Source organism: Nicotiana sylvestris, chromosome 3 (assembly GCF_000393655.2).
Source record: "Nicotiana sylvestris chromosome 3, ASM39365v2, whole genome shotgun sequence".
NCBI lineage: Eukaryota > Viridiplantae > Streptophyta > Magnoliopsida > Solanales > Solanaceae > Nicotiana > Nicotiana sylvestris.
In genome coordinates, this window is record NC_091059.1 from 204,335,820 (window position 1) to 204,355,368 (window position 19,549).

The 19,549-nt window shown below is 34.8% G+C and overlaps 1 protein-coding gene across 1 annotated transcript; it reads left to right on the top strand.

Moving 5' to 3' along the window:
- Positions 1-15,124: 15,124 nt before the first annotated feature.
- Positions 15,125-19,346, top strand: LOC104218250 (NAC domain-containing protein 87). The gene is made up of 3 exons (XM_009768700.2): positions 15,125-15,303; positions 17,537-17,802; positions 18,769-19,346. The coding sequence occupies exons 1-3, from the start codon at positions 15,144-15,146 to the stop codon at positions 19,186-19,188; spliced, it is 846 nt and encodes a 281-aa protein (XP_009767002.1). The 5' UTR covers positions 15,125-15,143; the 3' UTR covers positions 19,189-19,346.
- The last annotated feature ends 203 nt before the right edge of the window (positions 19,347-19,549 follow it).

A 19,549-nucleotide genomic window follows, 5' to 3' on the forward strand; every position in this document is an offset into this window, starting at 1 on the left:
AGCATGGGATGTATAATGATCTTCTCCTAGATGGGATCGAATAGAAAAGTTCTTGGCTAGTTGAGTAAGTATTTGCTTGTAGCTCGGAGTGGATTGCAAAGTTCTCATAATCTTCATTTAGGCGGTATAGTATATGCGGTATGTTGTGTGGGGTTGAGGTTTGCATATGTAAGGTCACAGTTCAGTTTTGAAAGAAAGGTCATAAATTCTTAGATAGTATGGGCAGCTTCAGGTGACTAGATGAATGAGATCACCGATTGGTGTGGCTTGATGAGGGTGTACCTTTCAGATAGGGCGATGTGTTTGAGTTATAGATGCTTTATTGGTATTGTGGAACTATCTTGTCTGATTGTCTTATGATATTCGAGTCTGCTTGGTGGAACAGAAAAATTATAGGTGTACCTCTCATGAGATGATTGAGTACTAGAAGTGTGCTATATATGCGAGCGGCAAATTTGGGATCAGATATGGTAATTTGTGTGCTTTATGGACTTGGAGACTAGAAGTTCTCATATACAAGTTAGCTCGTGGTTGTGGATGTCAAAGATGTGGGTAAGTTAGTCAGATGATAGTGTGTGCTATGATTCAGTCATTGTAAACCTTCGGAGGATTATTTATCTATTGTGTATGACTAGAGTTGACGTGTGGTTCATTGATAGACCTATATGGATGTGTGTTTTGCATCGAGACGGCTTTGTTGACTTTGAGTTGCCATTGGTGAGGGATGTATTGATTCGGTTGTTATCGAGCTATTAGTAATCAGGGGGATCTATGAGTTACCCTTCCATGTTGTGAGCCGTTAGGATTTGTTGATTATAGGCACATATGGCGCGGTGTTATTAGGGCCTCTCAGCAGAATTCGAGCGGGAAGAGCATTGGGTATTGCTCGGTGGATAGCATATCGGTTATGTCCTTTCGAGTTGTGTGGTGTTATGTAATTGCCTTGTGATGGTTATGCTGATTGCTTTGATTTTAGATATCATATTGCGCACGGTTGTCGATTTTGAGTATAGTAACTTAAGGTGTCTCATGTGGACCAGTGTTTGGATGAGGTCGCGCATTGGAGCGAAGTTATATAGAGGTATGACCTTTGCGGGTTAGATTCATGTGTTCTATTTCTATGATATGTGACGGGTTTTCAGCCTTGTGTTGTGGTGGTACTGGTGAGCTTGCGGTACAATTCTTTCATTTAAGTCATTTTCATGAATTGAGTAAGTTCGGATTGTGGCTTATTGGTGCACGGATTGCACAAGTCGTGGATTTGGACTGTATTGATGTGTCAATGTCACCAGAGTAGTTATGTTGGATTAGATGAGATCGTCGGGATCTTTAATGACTGCAAACAGACTTGATTTTAGTATGTTGGAAGGATTATATCGAGGTTCAGCTCAGAAATTTACTATGGTCTTTGCCAAAGGAGAAGTGGCTTCATGAATGGTTGATCTAAGAAAACGGTTATAGCCTACTGCGTGTTTCATTTATCATTGGCAGTATATGGAAGTGTTGGAATGAGACTCTAGTTGATAAGAGGGTTCCTATCGATATTCGATTATTGTATGCAGTTGTTGTGATTAGAAGTTATCGCTGCAAGCGTTTGAGTTATGTGGTATATCACGTAATCGCATCGAGGTTGTGGGTATGGGTTATTACAACTTGTTCGTGCTTAGTCAGAGTATAGATGTGAGATTTTGATCTTGTGGATGATTTCAGAAGTGGAAATATGGTTCTAAGGTTCATGGGCTAGGTTGGACTGTGAAATTTCAGTTACATTATGTTATCGGACCTATACGAGATAGGGTGACGTGGGATCACCCTCGGGTATGTGCATGGTAAGGTTATTCAACAATTGGTTGGTTTTGGAACAACTCTGGGCACGTTCGAGGACGAACGTATGTTTAAGTGGGGGAGGATGTAACGACCCGACAGATCATTTTGATCTTTTTTACTTTGCTCGCTAGTTCTCGGGCATGACAAGACCCGCGTGGTGTATTATGACTTATGTAAATCGTTGGTTTTGGTTTTCAGGGTAATCAGAATAAATTTGGAAGAACAGTTCCCAATTTGAAACTTGAAATTTGAAAAGTTTGACCAAGATTTGAGTTGTTGGTATATGATCTCGGATCAAAATTTTTATGATTTGGTTAGCTCCATTAGGTGATTTGGGACTTAGGAGTATGATCAGAATGCATTTTGGAAGTCCGTGGAAGGTTTAGGCTTGAATTGGCGAAATTGAGATTTTGGCGTTTTCCGATTGATAGGTGAGATTTTGATATAGGGGTTGTAATGGAATTCCGGAAGTTTCAGTAGCTTTGTTGTGTCATTTGTGACGTGTGTGCAAAATTTCAGGTCATTCAGACGTGGTTTGGTTGGGTTTTTTATCAAAAGCGTAATTCGGAAGATTTTGGAATTCCTAGGCTTGAATTCGATGCAAATTTGGTGTTTTAATGTTGTTTTGAGCGTTCCGAAGATTGGAACAAGTTTGAATGATGTTATGGGATATGTTGGCATGTTTGATTGAGGTCCCGAGGGCCTCGGGTGAGTTTCGGGTGGTCCATCGGGCCATTTCATGTTTTGAAAAATTCCAAAAATTGCTGATCAGTGTTGCAGAGAAAATGGCCTTCGCGTTCGCGAAGGGTTAGCTGGTGAAGGTCGAAATTTTAGCCTTCGCATTCGCGAGGCAGGCTCCGTGTTCGCGAAGGGGCTGTGTGATTGGTCATCGCGTTCGCGTGAAGTGGACCGCGTTCGCGTAAGAGGAATTAGGCAGCTGAACTTCAGGGTATTTATTCATCGCGTTCGCGAGTGGCAAGATGCGATCGCGAAGAAGGATTTTTGGTCAAAGATGTATTTTGCTTCACGAACGCGAGGCTTTGACCGCGTTCGAGAAGAAGGGTTTTGATGCCTGGGCAAAATGTTTAAATAGCCATTGTCCGCGATTTTGGGGCTAACTTTCACCATTTTTGGGCGATTTTGGAGCTTTTTGAGAGGATTTGAAAAGGGATTCAAGAGGATAACACCAGGAGGTAAGATTTTTGAACTCAATACTCGATTCTTGTGTGAATTCTACCTAATTAATCGTGGAAATTAAGCTTAGAATTGAGGAATTAGGGCTTGAATTTGGAGAGTGTAAATTGAGGATTTGAAGGGGCAATTGAGGTTCGATTTTGATGTTCTTGGTATGTATAGACTCGTGAGAGGATGAGGATTCTATTGATGTGACTTTTATTGGATTCCGAGACGTGGGCCCGGGGGCCGGGTTTGAGCAATTTCGGGATTTTTGATGTAAATTGGATATTTTCGAGTGGGCTTTGTTCCCTTAGCATATTTTAATAGTTATGTACTGATTGTGGCTAGATTTGGAGAATCCAGAGGTCGATTCATGGGGCAAGGTATCACGGGCTAGAGTTTAGACCGGATCGAGGTAAGTAATGATTGTAAATGTTGTCACGAGGGTTTGAAAACATCGTTGTGCTATTTTAAGGTGACACACACGCTAGATGACGAGCGTGGAGTCGTGCATCGTTGGGGTTTGTGACTTGGTCCGTCTCGTACGACTGTTAAGTCGCGTATTTGATTTGAAATCTTATGATATTCCATATTTTAGAGATTGATATTACATCTTGGGCTGTATGCCATGTTTGGGGCTTTGTGCCGACCTTTTGAGACCCTTAGAGGCATTTTCACTATTTTTTTCCTCACTCTATTTGTTTTGAAAGCATATCCTCAGTCATGTTTTACCTGTTATTGTTTAAATCTGGTTTTATCACTTTTCTTCTTAAAATGTGAAAAACGTTTGGGCTGAGTTCCCTGTTTTACTGATGGTCCGACTGATTGTGAGGTTGATGACTGAGATAGACCGAGGGTCTGATTGTGAGGTTGATGACTGAGAGAGACCGAGGGTCTGATTATGAGGGTATTGACTGAGATAGACCGAGGGTCTGATAGTGAGGTTAATGACTGAGAGAGGCCGAGGGCCTGGTTGTGAGGATTATATATTTATGGATCGGGCTGCACGACGCAGCATATATATATATATATATATATATATATATATATATATATATATATATATATATATATGTATGTATGTATATGGATCGGGCTGCACGCCGCAGCGATATAGCGCTTGGGCTGTAGGAGTCCCTCCGGAGTCTGCACACCCCCAGTGAGCGTAGTCGACTATATATATGGATCGGGTTGTACGCCATAGCGATATACGGATCGGGTTGCACACCGCAGCGTTTACTATATGGTACTTATTGAGTGTTAGTGCTGAGTGTGAGCGTGGACTGATGAGAGTTGAGTCTCGAGTGACTGAGAGGCTTACCCGATGGGCTGTATACATATATGAGTGATGCTTTGCCCGAGGGGCTTGTTTTGATGTAATTGCTGTTTTCACTCCTTTTTATACTAAGCCTCTGTTGAAAATTTTGAACAAATATTTTTAAACAACTTTCTGGAGTTTTTATGAGATATTCGGTATTTAATCACTGAGTTGGCTTTGTTATTTCTACTAAGATTTTTATGTTTTGAGGTGTTTATGATTCCTATTTTGCCCGAGGGGTTGTTTACGAACTATGTTTTACCTGAGGGGCCGATTATAGTTTTCATCTCTTTTTTTATAAATGGTATTGAACCCATATTGAAACTGTTGGAAATTATTTTAAATGATTTTTACCAAAGGCTGGATTTTAAATGAGACGATTGACTCATATTCTGATTTGAAAGCCCGTTGTGCTTATTTAGTTTATCATAAATGTGGACTCATCGTTTCCTACTACTCAGTCGTTATTTACTCTTATTACTTACTGAGTTGGAGTACTCACATTACTCCCTGCACCTCGTGTGCAGATTCAGGTATTTCGAAACCTGGTAGCGGGTGTTGATTGCTCAAACGCGAAATTATAAGAGTTAGCAAGGTGGTTGCACGATGTTCGCAGCACTGATTCCTTCCTCTTATTTTCATTGATGTACTTAGTACATTTTTGACTGTTTTGTTATATTCAGACCTTGGTAGATGCTCATGACTAGTGTCACCCTGATGTCGGGCTTGTGTAATTATTCCGCACTTTTCTTTTAAATTTTCATTATGAGATTATTATTTATAAATGGTATAAAAACAACTTTTATTGAAAAATGGTTGATTCGAGAGTTGTGTCGGTTGGCCTAGTTTCAGGATAGGCGCCACCGGATCGGTTTTGGGTCGTGACAGGATGGCAATGAAACGAGTTTTGGGGTATCTGAAACATACCCAAAATTATGCTTTGCATTATAACAAATATCCTTCCGTGATCGAGGGATATAGTGATGCAAATTGGATCACCGGATCATCTGAAGTTAAATCCACGAGTGGATATATTTTCACAATTGGGGGTGGAGCAGTGTCTTGAAAATCATCCAAACAAATGTGCATCGCCCGTTCTACAATGGAATCTGAATTCATAGCTTTAGATAAGGCCGGTGAAAAAGCTGAATGGCTCCAGAATTTCTTGAAAGAGATTCCATTTTGGCCCAAACCTTGGGCACCTATTTGTATACATTGTGATAGTCAAGCAACAATAGGTAGGGCAGGGAGCTTTATGTATAACGGAAAATCTCGTCATATTCGATGGAGACACAATACCGCTAGACAATTGCTCTCTAGTGGTGTTATCACAATTGATTACGTAAAGTCAAGAGATAACGTGTCAGATTCACTTACAAAAGGCATATCTAGAGAGGCAGTTGAAAGATCATAAAAGGGAATAGGGTTAAAGGCCTAGGACAAGTCATCATGGCGGTAACTCTACCTAGCAGACTGGAGATCTCAAGAGCTAGGTTCAAAGAGATCAAACAAAGTTATGAATGACGGTTTAACATTTTCAAATAACTTAACCAATTCTCGTGATGAAGACAATGTTGAAAAAAATGAGGTAAAGCATTAAGGCTTTTTGATGAGTCAATAAAGCTTAAAGCTTTTTAATGATTTGCTAAGTCTGGTAGGATATGACCAGATAGTGTGTCTTTAGGATTACACGTTTAGAAATCACCTATGTGTGTGTGAAGTGTAAGCCGCTTCAAGGAGAATGAAAGTAAAGGCCCATTCTCTAAGCACTCATGAAACCAGGCGGTGTTCATGGCTGAAACGAACACAACCGTGAGAACCATAGATGGTTAAGGATTGATTGTGTGACTTATGTTGTCTAGGTATACAACAAAGTTCGTCGGTTCACAGATATCAAAACTACCGATTGACCGAGTATATCCTATATAAGTTCACTACGGAAAGTTCAAAGGAAAACCTACTTATCCAGATGCAATTAATTCTTGCATGTAAAACACACACACGTCCGTGCATTCCTTTAAGTTTATAGTCATTCCCCATTCATGCGGGGGATTGTTGGGTTTTGTTATTATTTATTAATAAGAAAAGAGGTGTGAATGAAAAATGGTGGGAAAAGAAATGGAGGGAAGTGAAATTTTGAATGAGTTCATTTTACTAATGCACTTTGTCCCTCATTAGTAGAAGGAAAGAAAATCTTTGTGTATATATAGAAAAGCTCATCTTTTAGCTCTTAAAGAGTTAAGAAGAAGGCAAGCCTTACGCCGCCGTCGTCGCTCGCTCGGCTTGTATTTGGATTTGGTCAAAAATCGATTGATTGATTAATCTTTTTGGATAAAATTCTTTTCAAATATTTAATTAATTAATTATGACCCGCGACCCGACCCGGTTCGGCCCGTCTGTTCTGAAACAATGTCAACATATATGGATATTTACTTACGAAATTTTCTGATAATCTTCTTCTTCTTCTGCACAAAAATTCCAGTGTGTTTTACAACATTCAAGTGGTTCGTTGTTCATCGGTGTTTTGGTACCAACACTCCGGTGAGTTAAATCATTCTATCCTGGGAGGAGATATTCCAGAACCTCGGGTACTTGAGGAGAATAATTTCCTTAAGGACACACTGTATATTCAGTGGGCTCGATTTGTTCCTATACCTTTTTCAAAATTTATTTTGAAGTTCAAATGTTGTTTTCATAATTTACTAACTTTTTGTTTCTGTTTTCAGAAAGATTATTGTTTTATTTACAGCAATACATATTAATAACAGTTGACAGTTCTTATATTCGAGTCTGCTAGTCTTGTGTATAAAGTCCACCGTAATTTAATTAATTAAGGATTGATTATTTTGTTTTCAACGCTCCTACTAACTTGGCTGGCGTCAAGAAGATCCGTGAAAGGTTAAGAGCAAATCAAATCACAATTATTACTCACCCACCTCGATCAATTGTCGGCAAACTCTCCTAGAATTCCAAACTTGAATTGAAAGTATAATATTTAAATTCTGACTCGAACTCGGGTTTTGACTTAAAATTTTTATTTTGGTACACTTGTTTTGGGCACGTGAGGTTGTAACTCCGCATGGACTTTCTAGAAAACATAAGGAGTAGCGATTTGAGGTATAAAAGAGATCTTTATTAGGATTGAAAAAATGGGAAGCAGATGCAATGACCAAATAAGAAGGGGAAAACGATGCACTCTCTATATCGGGAAATATTTGAAGTCCAGTCGAAAATAGTACAGAAGATCAGTTGCTAGGAAATACATCAGAGCAGTCAGTTCTGTAACGGCGGAAGCAGAATTTTTATTAAGGGAAATCAAAAATAAAAAAAGTAAGAGGATTTAACATGAATTAATCTAAATAGTTGTCCAGTAATATTTTCCATACCAATTATATACGTTTAACCATATTACTGGTTTTAAATTCGCGTGTTAACCAATTGTCGTAAAATAAGAAGTGACTACTGCTACTAGCTACTAGTATACAACTCATGAATCTCACCCAAAACAAAGATATCTCAACCTAACTTGTCTGGAAATTTACTTAGTAATGCACCTTATTAGTTTCTCTATCTAAGTTTAAAAATGAGAATCACGTTATTTAAATTTTTATGTAAATATGAATAATTTTGTAATTGAGTTGTGGTAAAATTAACTTGTTTAGAAATTACATAAAAGATATTTTTCAACTTATAAATTTTAAATATTAATTTATTAATTAAGAGAATATATTTTGATTCTCAAATATTAATAGTATTTTTTTTTACCTTTTATACATCTATGTATAAAAGGTAAAAGGCTTTATTTATGCAAGATGACCATGGTTCTAAAATGGGGTTTTTGCATCTATACCCAGTTTTGGGGTCACAATTGAACCTATACCCACTTTGCAAAAAAGTTTGCAAGCGTACCCACTTTACGATCAACGTCATACTTATGGGGTCTGAAGTAAAAAAAAAATATGCCTGAAGTGAAAAAATTGCCGGTTAAGGGTCTGATTTGCCTCTCAACTATCATAAATAGATCTTATTTATCCTCCGTTTAAGTTTTCTATCAAAAATATCCTTACAGTTACACATTAGGGTCATATTTACCCTTACACGTTAAAACACCATCCCTTCTTTTAAAATCCACTTGGCATCCCCTTATTGGAGCAACTGACCCGCCCCATTTTTTTTTAATTCAAACCTACCCGATCTCAAACAAAACTACACCCATCCATTGGTTTGGTTTTGGTTTTTTATATTAAAATCCGATCAAATTTGGTTTGGTTATAGTTTTAATAAAAAAAATAACCGAAAAAATCGAACCAAACCGATTATAAAAGTAGTTATTTGAATTTATTATTACATACATATATATTATATTTTTATATAATGTTTCTTAAATTTTATGGTACATATTAGTCTGCCCTATTTTAGTCCAGTTCTTCTACTATAATAATTTAATTATTTGCCTTTACATTCTAGAAAAAAAAAAAGAACTTGGGGCGGGTCAATCGATTTTTAATTACGGCAATGTTAATGAAATGTCAGGGGGAAATGTAAGTTTATCAGCTAAAAGTAAAAAAGAAAAAGAGAATTGTTATCCATTTTAACAGTCAGATTTGGCATTTATCTTCTTATGGAGACATATCTAGTCAAATAATTATATTGTTATAACAACAAAGAACTAGACTAAAATGGGACGGACTAATATGCATCATAAAAATTTAGAAACTTTATATAAATATTATATATATATATAGAGAGAGAGATTAATAAATTCAAATAACTACTTTTATAGTTGGTTTGGTTCGGTTTTTTCGGTTATTTTTTTTATTAAAACCAAAACCAAACCAAATTTGATCGTATTTTTAAAATACAAAACCAAACTGAAACCAATGGGTGGGTGTAGTTTTGTTGTTGGGATCGGGCGGATTTGAATTAAAAAATAGGGCGGGTTAGTTGGTCCAATAAGCGGATGCCAAGTGGATTTTTAAAGAAGGGATGGTGTTTTTAACGTGTAAGGGTAAATATGACCCTAATGTATAACTGTATGGATATTTTTGATAGAAAACTTAAACGGAGGATAAATAAGACCTATTTATGATAGTAAAGGGACAAATTAGACCCTTAACCGAAAAATTGCACTTCAGATGCACTTAAGGCCAAATATGTATAAAGTATAACCAATGGTTTCATGCACTTAAGGCAAATAAGTCTGAAGTGAAAAATTGCACTTCAGATGCACTTAAGGCCAAAAGATCTGAAGTGCAACAAACGTTTTGCTACACTTAAGGCCAATAAGTCTAAAGTGAAAAATTGCACTTCAGATGCACTTAAGGCCAAAAAGTTTGAAGTGCAACAAACTTTTTCATTCACTTAAAGCTAATAAGTCTGAAGTGAGTGAAAATTGCCCACAAATAAAAATTTGTTCTTCGAATTATAACAATCCAATAGACGATTTAATACCTAAATCTACTCAAAATGAGCTCAAATTTAAAATATAATCCCCACATATTATCAGGAATAAACCCCAATCTTTATTTTGTCAAAACAACAATAATCTAATGAACTCATTTTGCAATTAAGAAAAATAAGAAGAAGAAACTCTATGCAATAATAAAAAATAAAGCATCATAACAACTCACAATTATAAAACATCATAAAATATATTCACAACCACCATAGAAAATCATTGTCACCTGAAGAAGGAAAAGGAGGAGGAGAAAGAGGCCTAAAGTTATTTAAAAAGTGGGTATAAGTTAAAACTTTTTTAAAAAGTGGGTATAAATTAAATGAGGGCGACCAAATAGGGCACCCCATGCAATTTTTACTTTTAAAATATGGGTCAAATTGGGCGGGTTGGGCTATGATCCATTGTTTAGCTCATCTTGACTCAGCCCATCTTAGCCCAAGTACACTTTGGGTTGGGTTGGAAAATGATCTATGTATTGACCTAACTCATTTTGAGCCGCCAAGATTCAGTCCAATCCACACATTTGCCACCCCTATATACAATAAACGGATCGGACGCTATTGATAACTTTATATACTAAAAAAAACAAATTATAAGTCCGGATTAATAAACATTGTTGAGGAAGGGAAAAGACAAACAAGTGTCAACACAATATTGAGGATGACGAAAGGAAGATTTGGGTTGTCATTGGACCAGATATATAGTGAAGGTTTAGACATACTTTTTGGGTGGGTAGAGATGGGTGAAGTTAGTTGGACATGCAAATTGATGAAGTAGAATATCTGCTCCTCCCGTGTAATCCTGTTGCAGCCTTGACTTCAATTTTAATTTTCCTACCGTTTAAAAAATTAGAGATTTTTACATTGTAGGTCACTTATCTAAGACTATTAATATAAATAAAATCACTTCTTGTTTATTCCAAAAATAACATATTTATTTATAAATATAGCAGGTTTCAAAGTCCATACATTTAATCCCAAATTCTTAAAATAAACAGAGACCTACTAATTAATTGAGGGATCTGTTTTGATCTTTGTTAACCTATTCCTTTTTTCTCTCCCCTCTAATTTCTCTTTTTTTGCTACTTTGTTGTCCACCTCCCCCCCCCCATATTCGTTCTCTCTTTCTCCCCAGTCTTACCTTCCACCTTCACTTTTTAAACCTAATGTAATCACCATGGCACCATAGTCCCATTTTTAACCTCTAAAACCATGAATGCTTTTGTTGCTTTCAAAGAAAGAAGCTTGGTGTAGTTGTACCCATTTCATAAAATGGTGCATTGAAGGATTTGGTACAAAGAAGATGATTTACTCGGCCACCGTGATTACTGGAGATGATATACCACATGTATAAATGAGTTTTCTTTATATACCACACACACATATAATATACATATAAATACATAAGTGGTATATTTATCCTACATATATGATAAATATACACAAAGCACGAAATAAGTGAATATATAGAGTATTACAAATAACTTACCTAATTTATTCTAAGATTATACGTTATTGTTAATTATACACTATGATATCCCTAAGATTTTTTATTACCCCATACGTGGTTTATGGTAAAATATACCATATGTAAGGGAATAAGTATGTATGGTATATAATGTACATATACCACATATATATGACCTTACATTTCGCGTGATATATAAATTTTCATAATATACAGGATGTATTAGGTAAGCAAATAAATAAATAGGTTGTATAATATAGATAAAATTGTAGATTTTATACCGAAAAATATAATTTTTGCTCGGTTTTAATGGTAGAAAGATCTTCCATGTATCGAAGGAATCATTGCAACAATTAGGAATAAATCATTTGGCATTTGGGTTTAAAATAGGAGAATATTTTTTATTAGCTATAAAATAGGAAAGGATTGGTACAAACGTGATGGTCTACAATTCCGTTATGGATTGGACTGTAAATCTTTTGCTGCTACTTCTGTTAATTGATTAATGCTACTAAGATTTTGTAATATTTTATTAAATACTGGACAATTCTGAAACTTCCCCTTTAAATTATTTGTTACTCACATCTACTCAACTGTACTTGCAAATATTGGAAAACATGGATATATAGCTAAATACCATAATGTTTAGTGCGGAGCCAGGTATTGTAACACCCCGTAAATTTGAATCAGTTGTGGATGCATTAAATGAGTATTAATGTGATAGTTATCAATTGGTTATGATAATAAGTGTACGAGACATATCATAAGTGATTTGGGGTCCAAGGAAAGACCTAAGTCTAAGCCAAGTTGGAAAATTACATGATAGACTAAAATTCTAAATGAGCACGCACAAGACTATACTTTGGACGAGCATATCTACATTTATATAAGGTGTTATGTGATGAAAAATCCATCAAATGAAATATTTTAGAGTCTAGTTTCTAACGCTTCGAACCGTTCATCATTTGGACACTCCTACCAGAAGTTATGACTAAATAACCAAACGCTGGCAGAATTTTTGATTACCACGCCGCCCCACGCGGTGCCCCATGCGCCTCGGCTGTGCAAATCTTCGTTTTTTTTTCCAACCCGACCCTATTTTGATATAAAACCTTCGGGGGTTATTTTTCCCACTTCATTTGGAAGAATTTTAGGGTTTTCCTCCACCCTCTCAAGACCTCCAACCCCTCCCATCTTCAAGGTAAATAATCCCCATTATCTTGGTGTGAATTCCATCATTTATACACTAGTATTGATGAAATCTACACATAAAATACTTAGATCTTCAAGGGATTTCTTCAAGAACTCAAAGGAGTGTTTTGCAAGATTTCTTCCAAAAAAGTAATCCTACACCCTTAGACTTACATGTATGGATTTATTAAGGAAATATGAGTATGAATAAGTATTGGAACTCTTGGTATGGTGATTGGAAACCATAAGTTCCTAATTTAATTACACAACTATTATAGAGTGAAAGATGTTTATTTAATGGAACTTTGTTGGTACTTGGTAGGGTGTGGATGGATGGTCATATATGTGATGTTGGAAGTTATAAACTGGTTAATCATGATGGTGGGATAAATTGTTGATGAATGGTGGTAATTAGATGAACTAACTATATGGTGATGAGATGTAGAGATTTATGCCTACAAAGTGTTTGATAATATGCCTAAATGACTTAAGTTACGGAATTTGTTACTAATATTGGTTCCATTGGATGTTTTATTGTAGATTGAAAGTTCTTAGTGTTGTGGATCATTGTAGTATCACTAAGGGGTGAAATTGAGGTATGTGAGGCTAACTCTCTATGTTTGAGAATGTTAATGATTCTCCCTACACTTCGTTTCTTTTACGACGTATCAATTGCCTCAGAAATATAGTTAAGCCTAGTTCCTTGAATAGCTGTAGAACTTCTATTCTCTAACTTCATAACTCGTTCATGACTTTCATTCTGAACGTTGTGAGCTTAGTTCGTATTCAATATAGACTTGGGTTTGATGTCCCTAAGTCTCAGTATAGCTTACCCAGCATGTCATAAACAGTTGAAGTTTCAGTGTTCATAATCAGTTCAAGAATACATGTCTCATTCTAGTCCTATTCAGTGCTCCAGTATTATGTAACTTAGTATGATTCAGTATTCCAGTATTATGTAACTCAGTATGATTCAGTATTCCAGTACTATGTAACTTAGTGTGATCCAGTATTCCAGTATCATGTAACTCAGCATAATTCAATATTTTACTATTATGTATTGCAGTATGATTCTCAATTCCTAATTTTAAATCCCTGAATGCCGAACACCTGTATTTGGGCCTGAGGCCGCAGTTAATGCTTTATGCATCTTTGGGCCTGAGGCCGCAGTTATGTATACGTATACTTAGGCCGAAGGCCGCAGTTGTGTGTGTGTGTGCGCACACACACACACACACACACACACACACACACATACACACACACACATATATATAGGGCATGAGGCCGCAGTTTAATATTCAGATAAACAGGTTGTTCATCATTTAGAAGAGGGAGTATTCATATCTTTACTTCATTTGTTCAGTTCAATTATTAGTTATCAGTTCAGTTATCAAATATCAGTTATCATTTCAGTTTCAGTTTCAATAGTTATCATTTCAGTTATCAATTATCAATTCTCAGTTATCAGCTTAGTTTCAGTTTCAACATTTATAATTCTTTCTTTCAGTTGCTTTACATACCAGTGCAATTCCAATGTACTGACGTCCCGTTTTGCCCGGGGCCTGTATCTCACGATGCAGGTAATGATTTACATGTTGACGGTTCAGAGCGCTAGGATTCTCGTACCAGCTATTTGGTGTTCCTCAGTTCTTTCGGGGCATTGTCATTACTTTACAGTCTTTCAGTATTTACAGATAGACAGTATTTTCAGTACTTCAATAGAGACTTCATAGACTAGAGTAACAGCTAGACAGAGTCGCAGACTTTTCATATTAAGCTATGTTGACTACAAATATGTTTCAAAATTGTATTAGTATTCTCGCACCTTGATTTTTATCATTCAGACTTTCAGTATATCAGCATGTGTTAGTTTATCTTCCGTATTTAGTATGTTATGATATCACATGTTGATTCAGCCAGCCAGTTGGTTCGCTCGGTCACATGTAGCCAGGCACCGAGTGTCGTGTTACGTTCAGGCCCAGGTTCGGAACGTGATAGATATGTATTTATAAAAAGCAAATTTTGACCTATATCCATTGTGTAGATTTCGACATACTTAGTAGTATAATTTTTGTATCAAGAGTGTTCAACTGAACACCCTTCACTTTATGTAGCTACGCCACTAGTTGTAGCCAGTATTGTAATTTACCATTATTTAATGGAATATTACAAGCGTAAAAAGCTATTATTTTCTAATGTAATAAACGTACGAGTTTACCTTACATAAGAATTTTTATAGTGTCGTTACAAAAAGAAATTTATAAATAATTATTCATTAAAAATGAATTTAGTAACATCTAAAAAATAAGATAAATTATTCTTTATAACAAGTCAAATTATATATGATAACAGTTTAAAAAAATACTATATACAAATTAAATCGTAAACATAAATATAGTGGTAGTTTAGAGAGAACAATTAAGAAGTGAGCAGTATATATGTCATGCATGCAGTGGCATTATAATAATCAACTTACGTCGCCGTCAGGATAAATCTATAATCTCCAGCTAGCCAGGCACTATCTTTGTCAATATGGTAGCTGTAATCATGAGGATTAAAAAAGACCAAAAATGGCTGCTTCTTCCTCAAGTATTGCACATTGGAAACAACGAAAAAATTAACTTAACGCCATTAAATAGGCAGCTTCTTTGCATTCGCACTTTCTTCTAAATTTGGCTCACAAATTAAAGCTAATTTGCATTAATGGAGGAAATTAATAACCTTCCACCAGGGTTCAGATTCCATCCCACTGATGAAGAACTCATCACTTGTTATCTCAGTAAAAAGGTTTCTGATTTCAGATTCACAGCTACAGCGTTTTCTGATGTTGATCTCAATAATTGTGAGCCTTGGGACCTCCCAGGTACATAGCTTAATTTATAATCTTTTGGTTCATATGCTCTACTTTTGCACGCTTCTCTCTAACTTCCTCTTCAACCCAATCTTCATGTTCTTTTTTTCCTTATCGTTCTAATTTTTGCTCTTTGATCAGATTGTGTTCCGAAATAAATCATTGGAAACTGAGCTGTGATCGATCTTTGAAGTATCTCTAAAGTCACCTTCTTTAATTAAACTTTTTCCATCAGAAAACATGTTCTTGCACTTAATAATTCCCACAGACAGAAAACTGACTTATGAAATGCGGTGGTGGAGCCAGAATTTTTATTAATGAGTCAAAATAAATTTATCAAAAAGTTAAGGGGTGTCAATACATAATCTATATATATATTTTAAAATTACCTAGCTACACAGATGTCGGTGCCACTGATCATGAAACGCAACATAAGTCGCGAGTAGGAGTGAACCATTTTGCCACCCCGTCGCGAGAGTCTAACTCGACTCATAACTCAGCATTCATGCAGTGCGATTTATAAGTATTAACAAATAAGAAACGCCGTCATAAGTCGCATTCTTAAAATGCACTTTATAGGCCATATTTAGAGGTGACAAACGGGCGGGTCGGATCGGATATGGGCGGACCGAGAATGAGTAATGCATAGAACGGATAAATTATCCGACCCGACCCATATTTAATATGGATAAAAAAGAGTTAATCGGTGGATAATATGAATATCAATATTATCCATGGCTTCTTGAATATTATTACATTTGGGAGAATTCTTAGTCTCCTAAACTTGAAGAACCCCGATTCCAGGCTTTATGAATGTAAAAGTTAAACTCATTAATTATTCATTTTCTAAGTGGATAATCTGGCTCTTTATCCATCGTTGACCCGTTTTATACAGTTCAGCATCCGACCCATTTTTTAATGGATAATATAGATGAATAACTATTTTCTTTTAACCATTTTGTCACCACTAATCACATTATGAAACACGATTTCCGCGTCCCATTATTTTTACATCAAATGCGATTTAACTTGAATGTGAAAATCCTTATAATCCAACATAATCTTATAAATCTTTTTGAAAATCATCGTATTATTGTATAATCCACCATTTATAATTACAGTTCTAGCATGTGTTATTTATTCCAAATTTCCCCCTTAAATTTCACGAAAATCAACAACGATCTGTATTGATTCGTGTGGATTCTCAAAAAATACAATAATTTTAGAAGATCCAATATGCACGCCCACAATGTTTTGGAAGAATTCGAATAACATAGACAAAAAGTACTCAACAGCGGCGGTTCGATATTATTAGGGGGCTTAAAGCCAAATTTTCATAAGGGGCCTTTAATATTTTCCCTAAAGAATAAAAATTTATATATATTATTTATTTGAAATCTAATTCTAGCTTTTTGAGATGCAAAATTTTAAATAGTTATTTTATAATCAATTTCTTCTAATAATTCCTTTTCAATTGAAAAATATAGCTAATCCATCCAATCTCTCTTGCGCCATGATTGATCCTGAGTAAGATTTTATCAATTTTAATTTTAAAAACTTCTTTCAAATTTCTAGTTTGTGATCGAGGGCGGCAGAAGCTACCGTTACAGGAACTGTTATCATTATTCTATAAGCAATAGAAATATTTAAAAAATAATCAAGTCTTTTTATCAAATTGAGTATATTGATTAGAGTACTATCATCTCTTCTTTTGGGGATTGTATCAAAAATTTAACTTTTCTTTTTTTCTTAAGTTTTGAATAACCGAATTCATACTTTCTATTTGACATTTTTAAATTTTAATAAATACTAAAAAGATAATATATATGTACATAGTGAAAATATCAAGAAAAATAAACATTAGATGAAAACTAATAATAAAAAGTTGAAATAGATGAACCTGATTTATTAACTTGGCATAAAAATAAATATTTGTTCTTTTCAATATACTTCTTGTTGGTTATAGCTTGATAGACGAAAAATGAAAAACAAAGAAAAAATATAATAATAGTAAGATTTGGTGAGAACCGAGAAAGATTAAAAAAGAAAATTGAATATTGTGGAAATCAAGGAAGAAAGTGGAAAGTTTAGATAATATTTAATGAGAAATTTAAAAAAAAAAAAAAGAATAATCACTTGATTTCTTTCATAAATTTTGTATTTACACGTTAGGGGCCAATTTTGTATTTTGTATAGCAGCTGTATAGATATTTAACGAAATAAAAACTCACATTGTACACTACAGGGAAAGCCTCAATGGGAGAAGAAGAATGGTACTTTTTTAGCCTTATAGATCGGAAATATCCAACTGGATTTCGCACAAACCGAGCAACAGAAGCAGGTTACTGGAAAACAACAGGCAAAGACAAGGAGATTTTTCAGGGAGGAGTGGTTATTGGCATGAAAAAAACTTTGGTTTTCTATAGAGGAAGAGCCCCTAAGGGTGAAAAAACCAACTGGATTATGCATGAATATAGACTAGAAACAAATCTTGCCTTCAAACCTTCAAAGGTATTTCGGAAAATAATGCTATATTGAGTTTAAGTTCTATGCATGCGATGAATATGTAAAAGAGAATTAATTACTCAATCATGTTACTTATAATGTATTTTACTAGCCAGTAAGTTTTTATGATGATCAACATTATATTAATTGGTAATCTTTTAGAAAATAATAAATCTAACTTGTTATAGCATATTTTATATTGATAGTGACACTGTCCATGTATATACCTTATAAACTAAATCCAATCACCCCCTTTGTTTCATTTGTAATTGTATTTAACCGCACACGTAGTTTAAGAATGAACTATATATTTTTTGAACTCGTAATTTTAAACATATCATGATGTTCTTATGACTATACAGTCAAACATCTCTATAACAACCTCATTTGTTCCGAATTTCTTTGGTTGTTATAGCGAGATGTTGTTGTATAGAACATATATTATAATATATCATAAAAATTAGTTCTATAAAAAGCTTGACTTTTATAGTGAATGACTGTTATATAGCGATGTTGTTATAGAGAGGTCTGACTGTATATAAAAGCTTGCATTAGAGATAAAATGAGAAGTTTAACGTTAAATTATTTTTAAATAAAAAAAGGTACAATTATTTCTATAAAAAAAAATTGAAAGAAAAAAAGATAGTACAGTCAAACCTCTTTATAATAACCTCATTTGTTACGAATGTTTTTGGTTGTTATAGCGAAATGCTATTATATAGAACATATATTATAATATATTATGAAAATTGGTTCCATAAAAAGCTTGGTTTTATAGTAAATGATTGTTATATAGTAATGTTGTTATTTAGAGGTCTGATGGTATGTGCAACACAAAATGAAACAAAGGAGTATAATGAATAAGTTCCATTGGAGAGAAAACATAATTTATGACATAGAGGTATGATCACGTTTTCTTGGAATTGCTTGTATAGACATTAATTTATTTCTTGTACATATTTTTGTTTTCAGGAGGAATGGGTAGTTTGTAGGGTTTTCCAGAAGAGATCAACAATGAAGAAAGCACAGCCAACATCATCATCCCAACAATCCCTAGAGTCTCCTAATTGTGACACTAATTGCACAATAGCAAAGGAGATAATTGGGGATTTTGAATTACCAAATTTGATTAGCATTGATACTCCATCAAATTATGGGATTAACAAAATTTCTTTACACAATTACAACAATGAGAACATGAACATGGATTTTTCTGCAGCAACAAGATCAGAAGGAGCAAGCAACATTAATGTTCCATTTCTGCCTAATTGGTCTAATCTTTCATCGTCAGTAAATTCTCTCTTTGAAAATGATTTTACTTTAAATCATTCAGTCCAACAGCAACAGGCACAGGACCAGTCATATTGGACTATAATATTTGGTGAGGATTGAGGATAGATCTATTTTATTTAGTCTCAGAATGTCAGAAAATAACTACAATCTTGTAAAGAAGGGTCAGTTGGAACCAACCAAAGGCTCCTTTATTATTTGTTAAAATTTATAATATTTTTTAGGTATTACTAGTATATATTACTGTATGTCCTGATGACCATTGGGTAAATAAATCAAGAAATAGTAGATTTATGTTAGATTATTATTGTAGTCAGCGTACTTGTGAAAATCCGTAGTCTGTTTTTCTTGGTCCTATTCACATTCAAGTATCCACCTTTGCATTTGTAAACACAAATTATAACTTGCTAGTCAAGCATAGTGGATTTAGAATTTTTAGTAAATGGGTACGCTACTAAAAAAG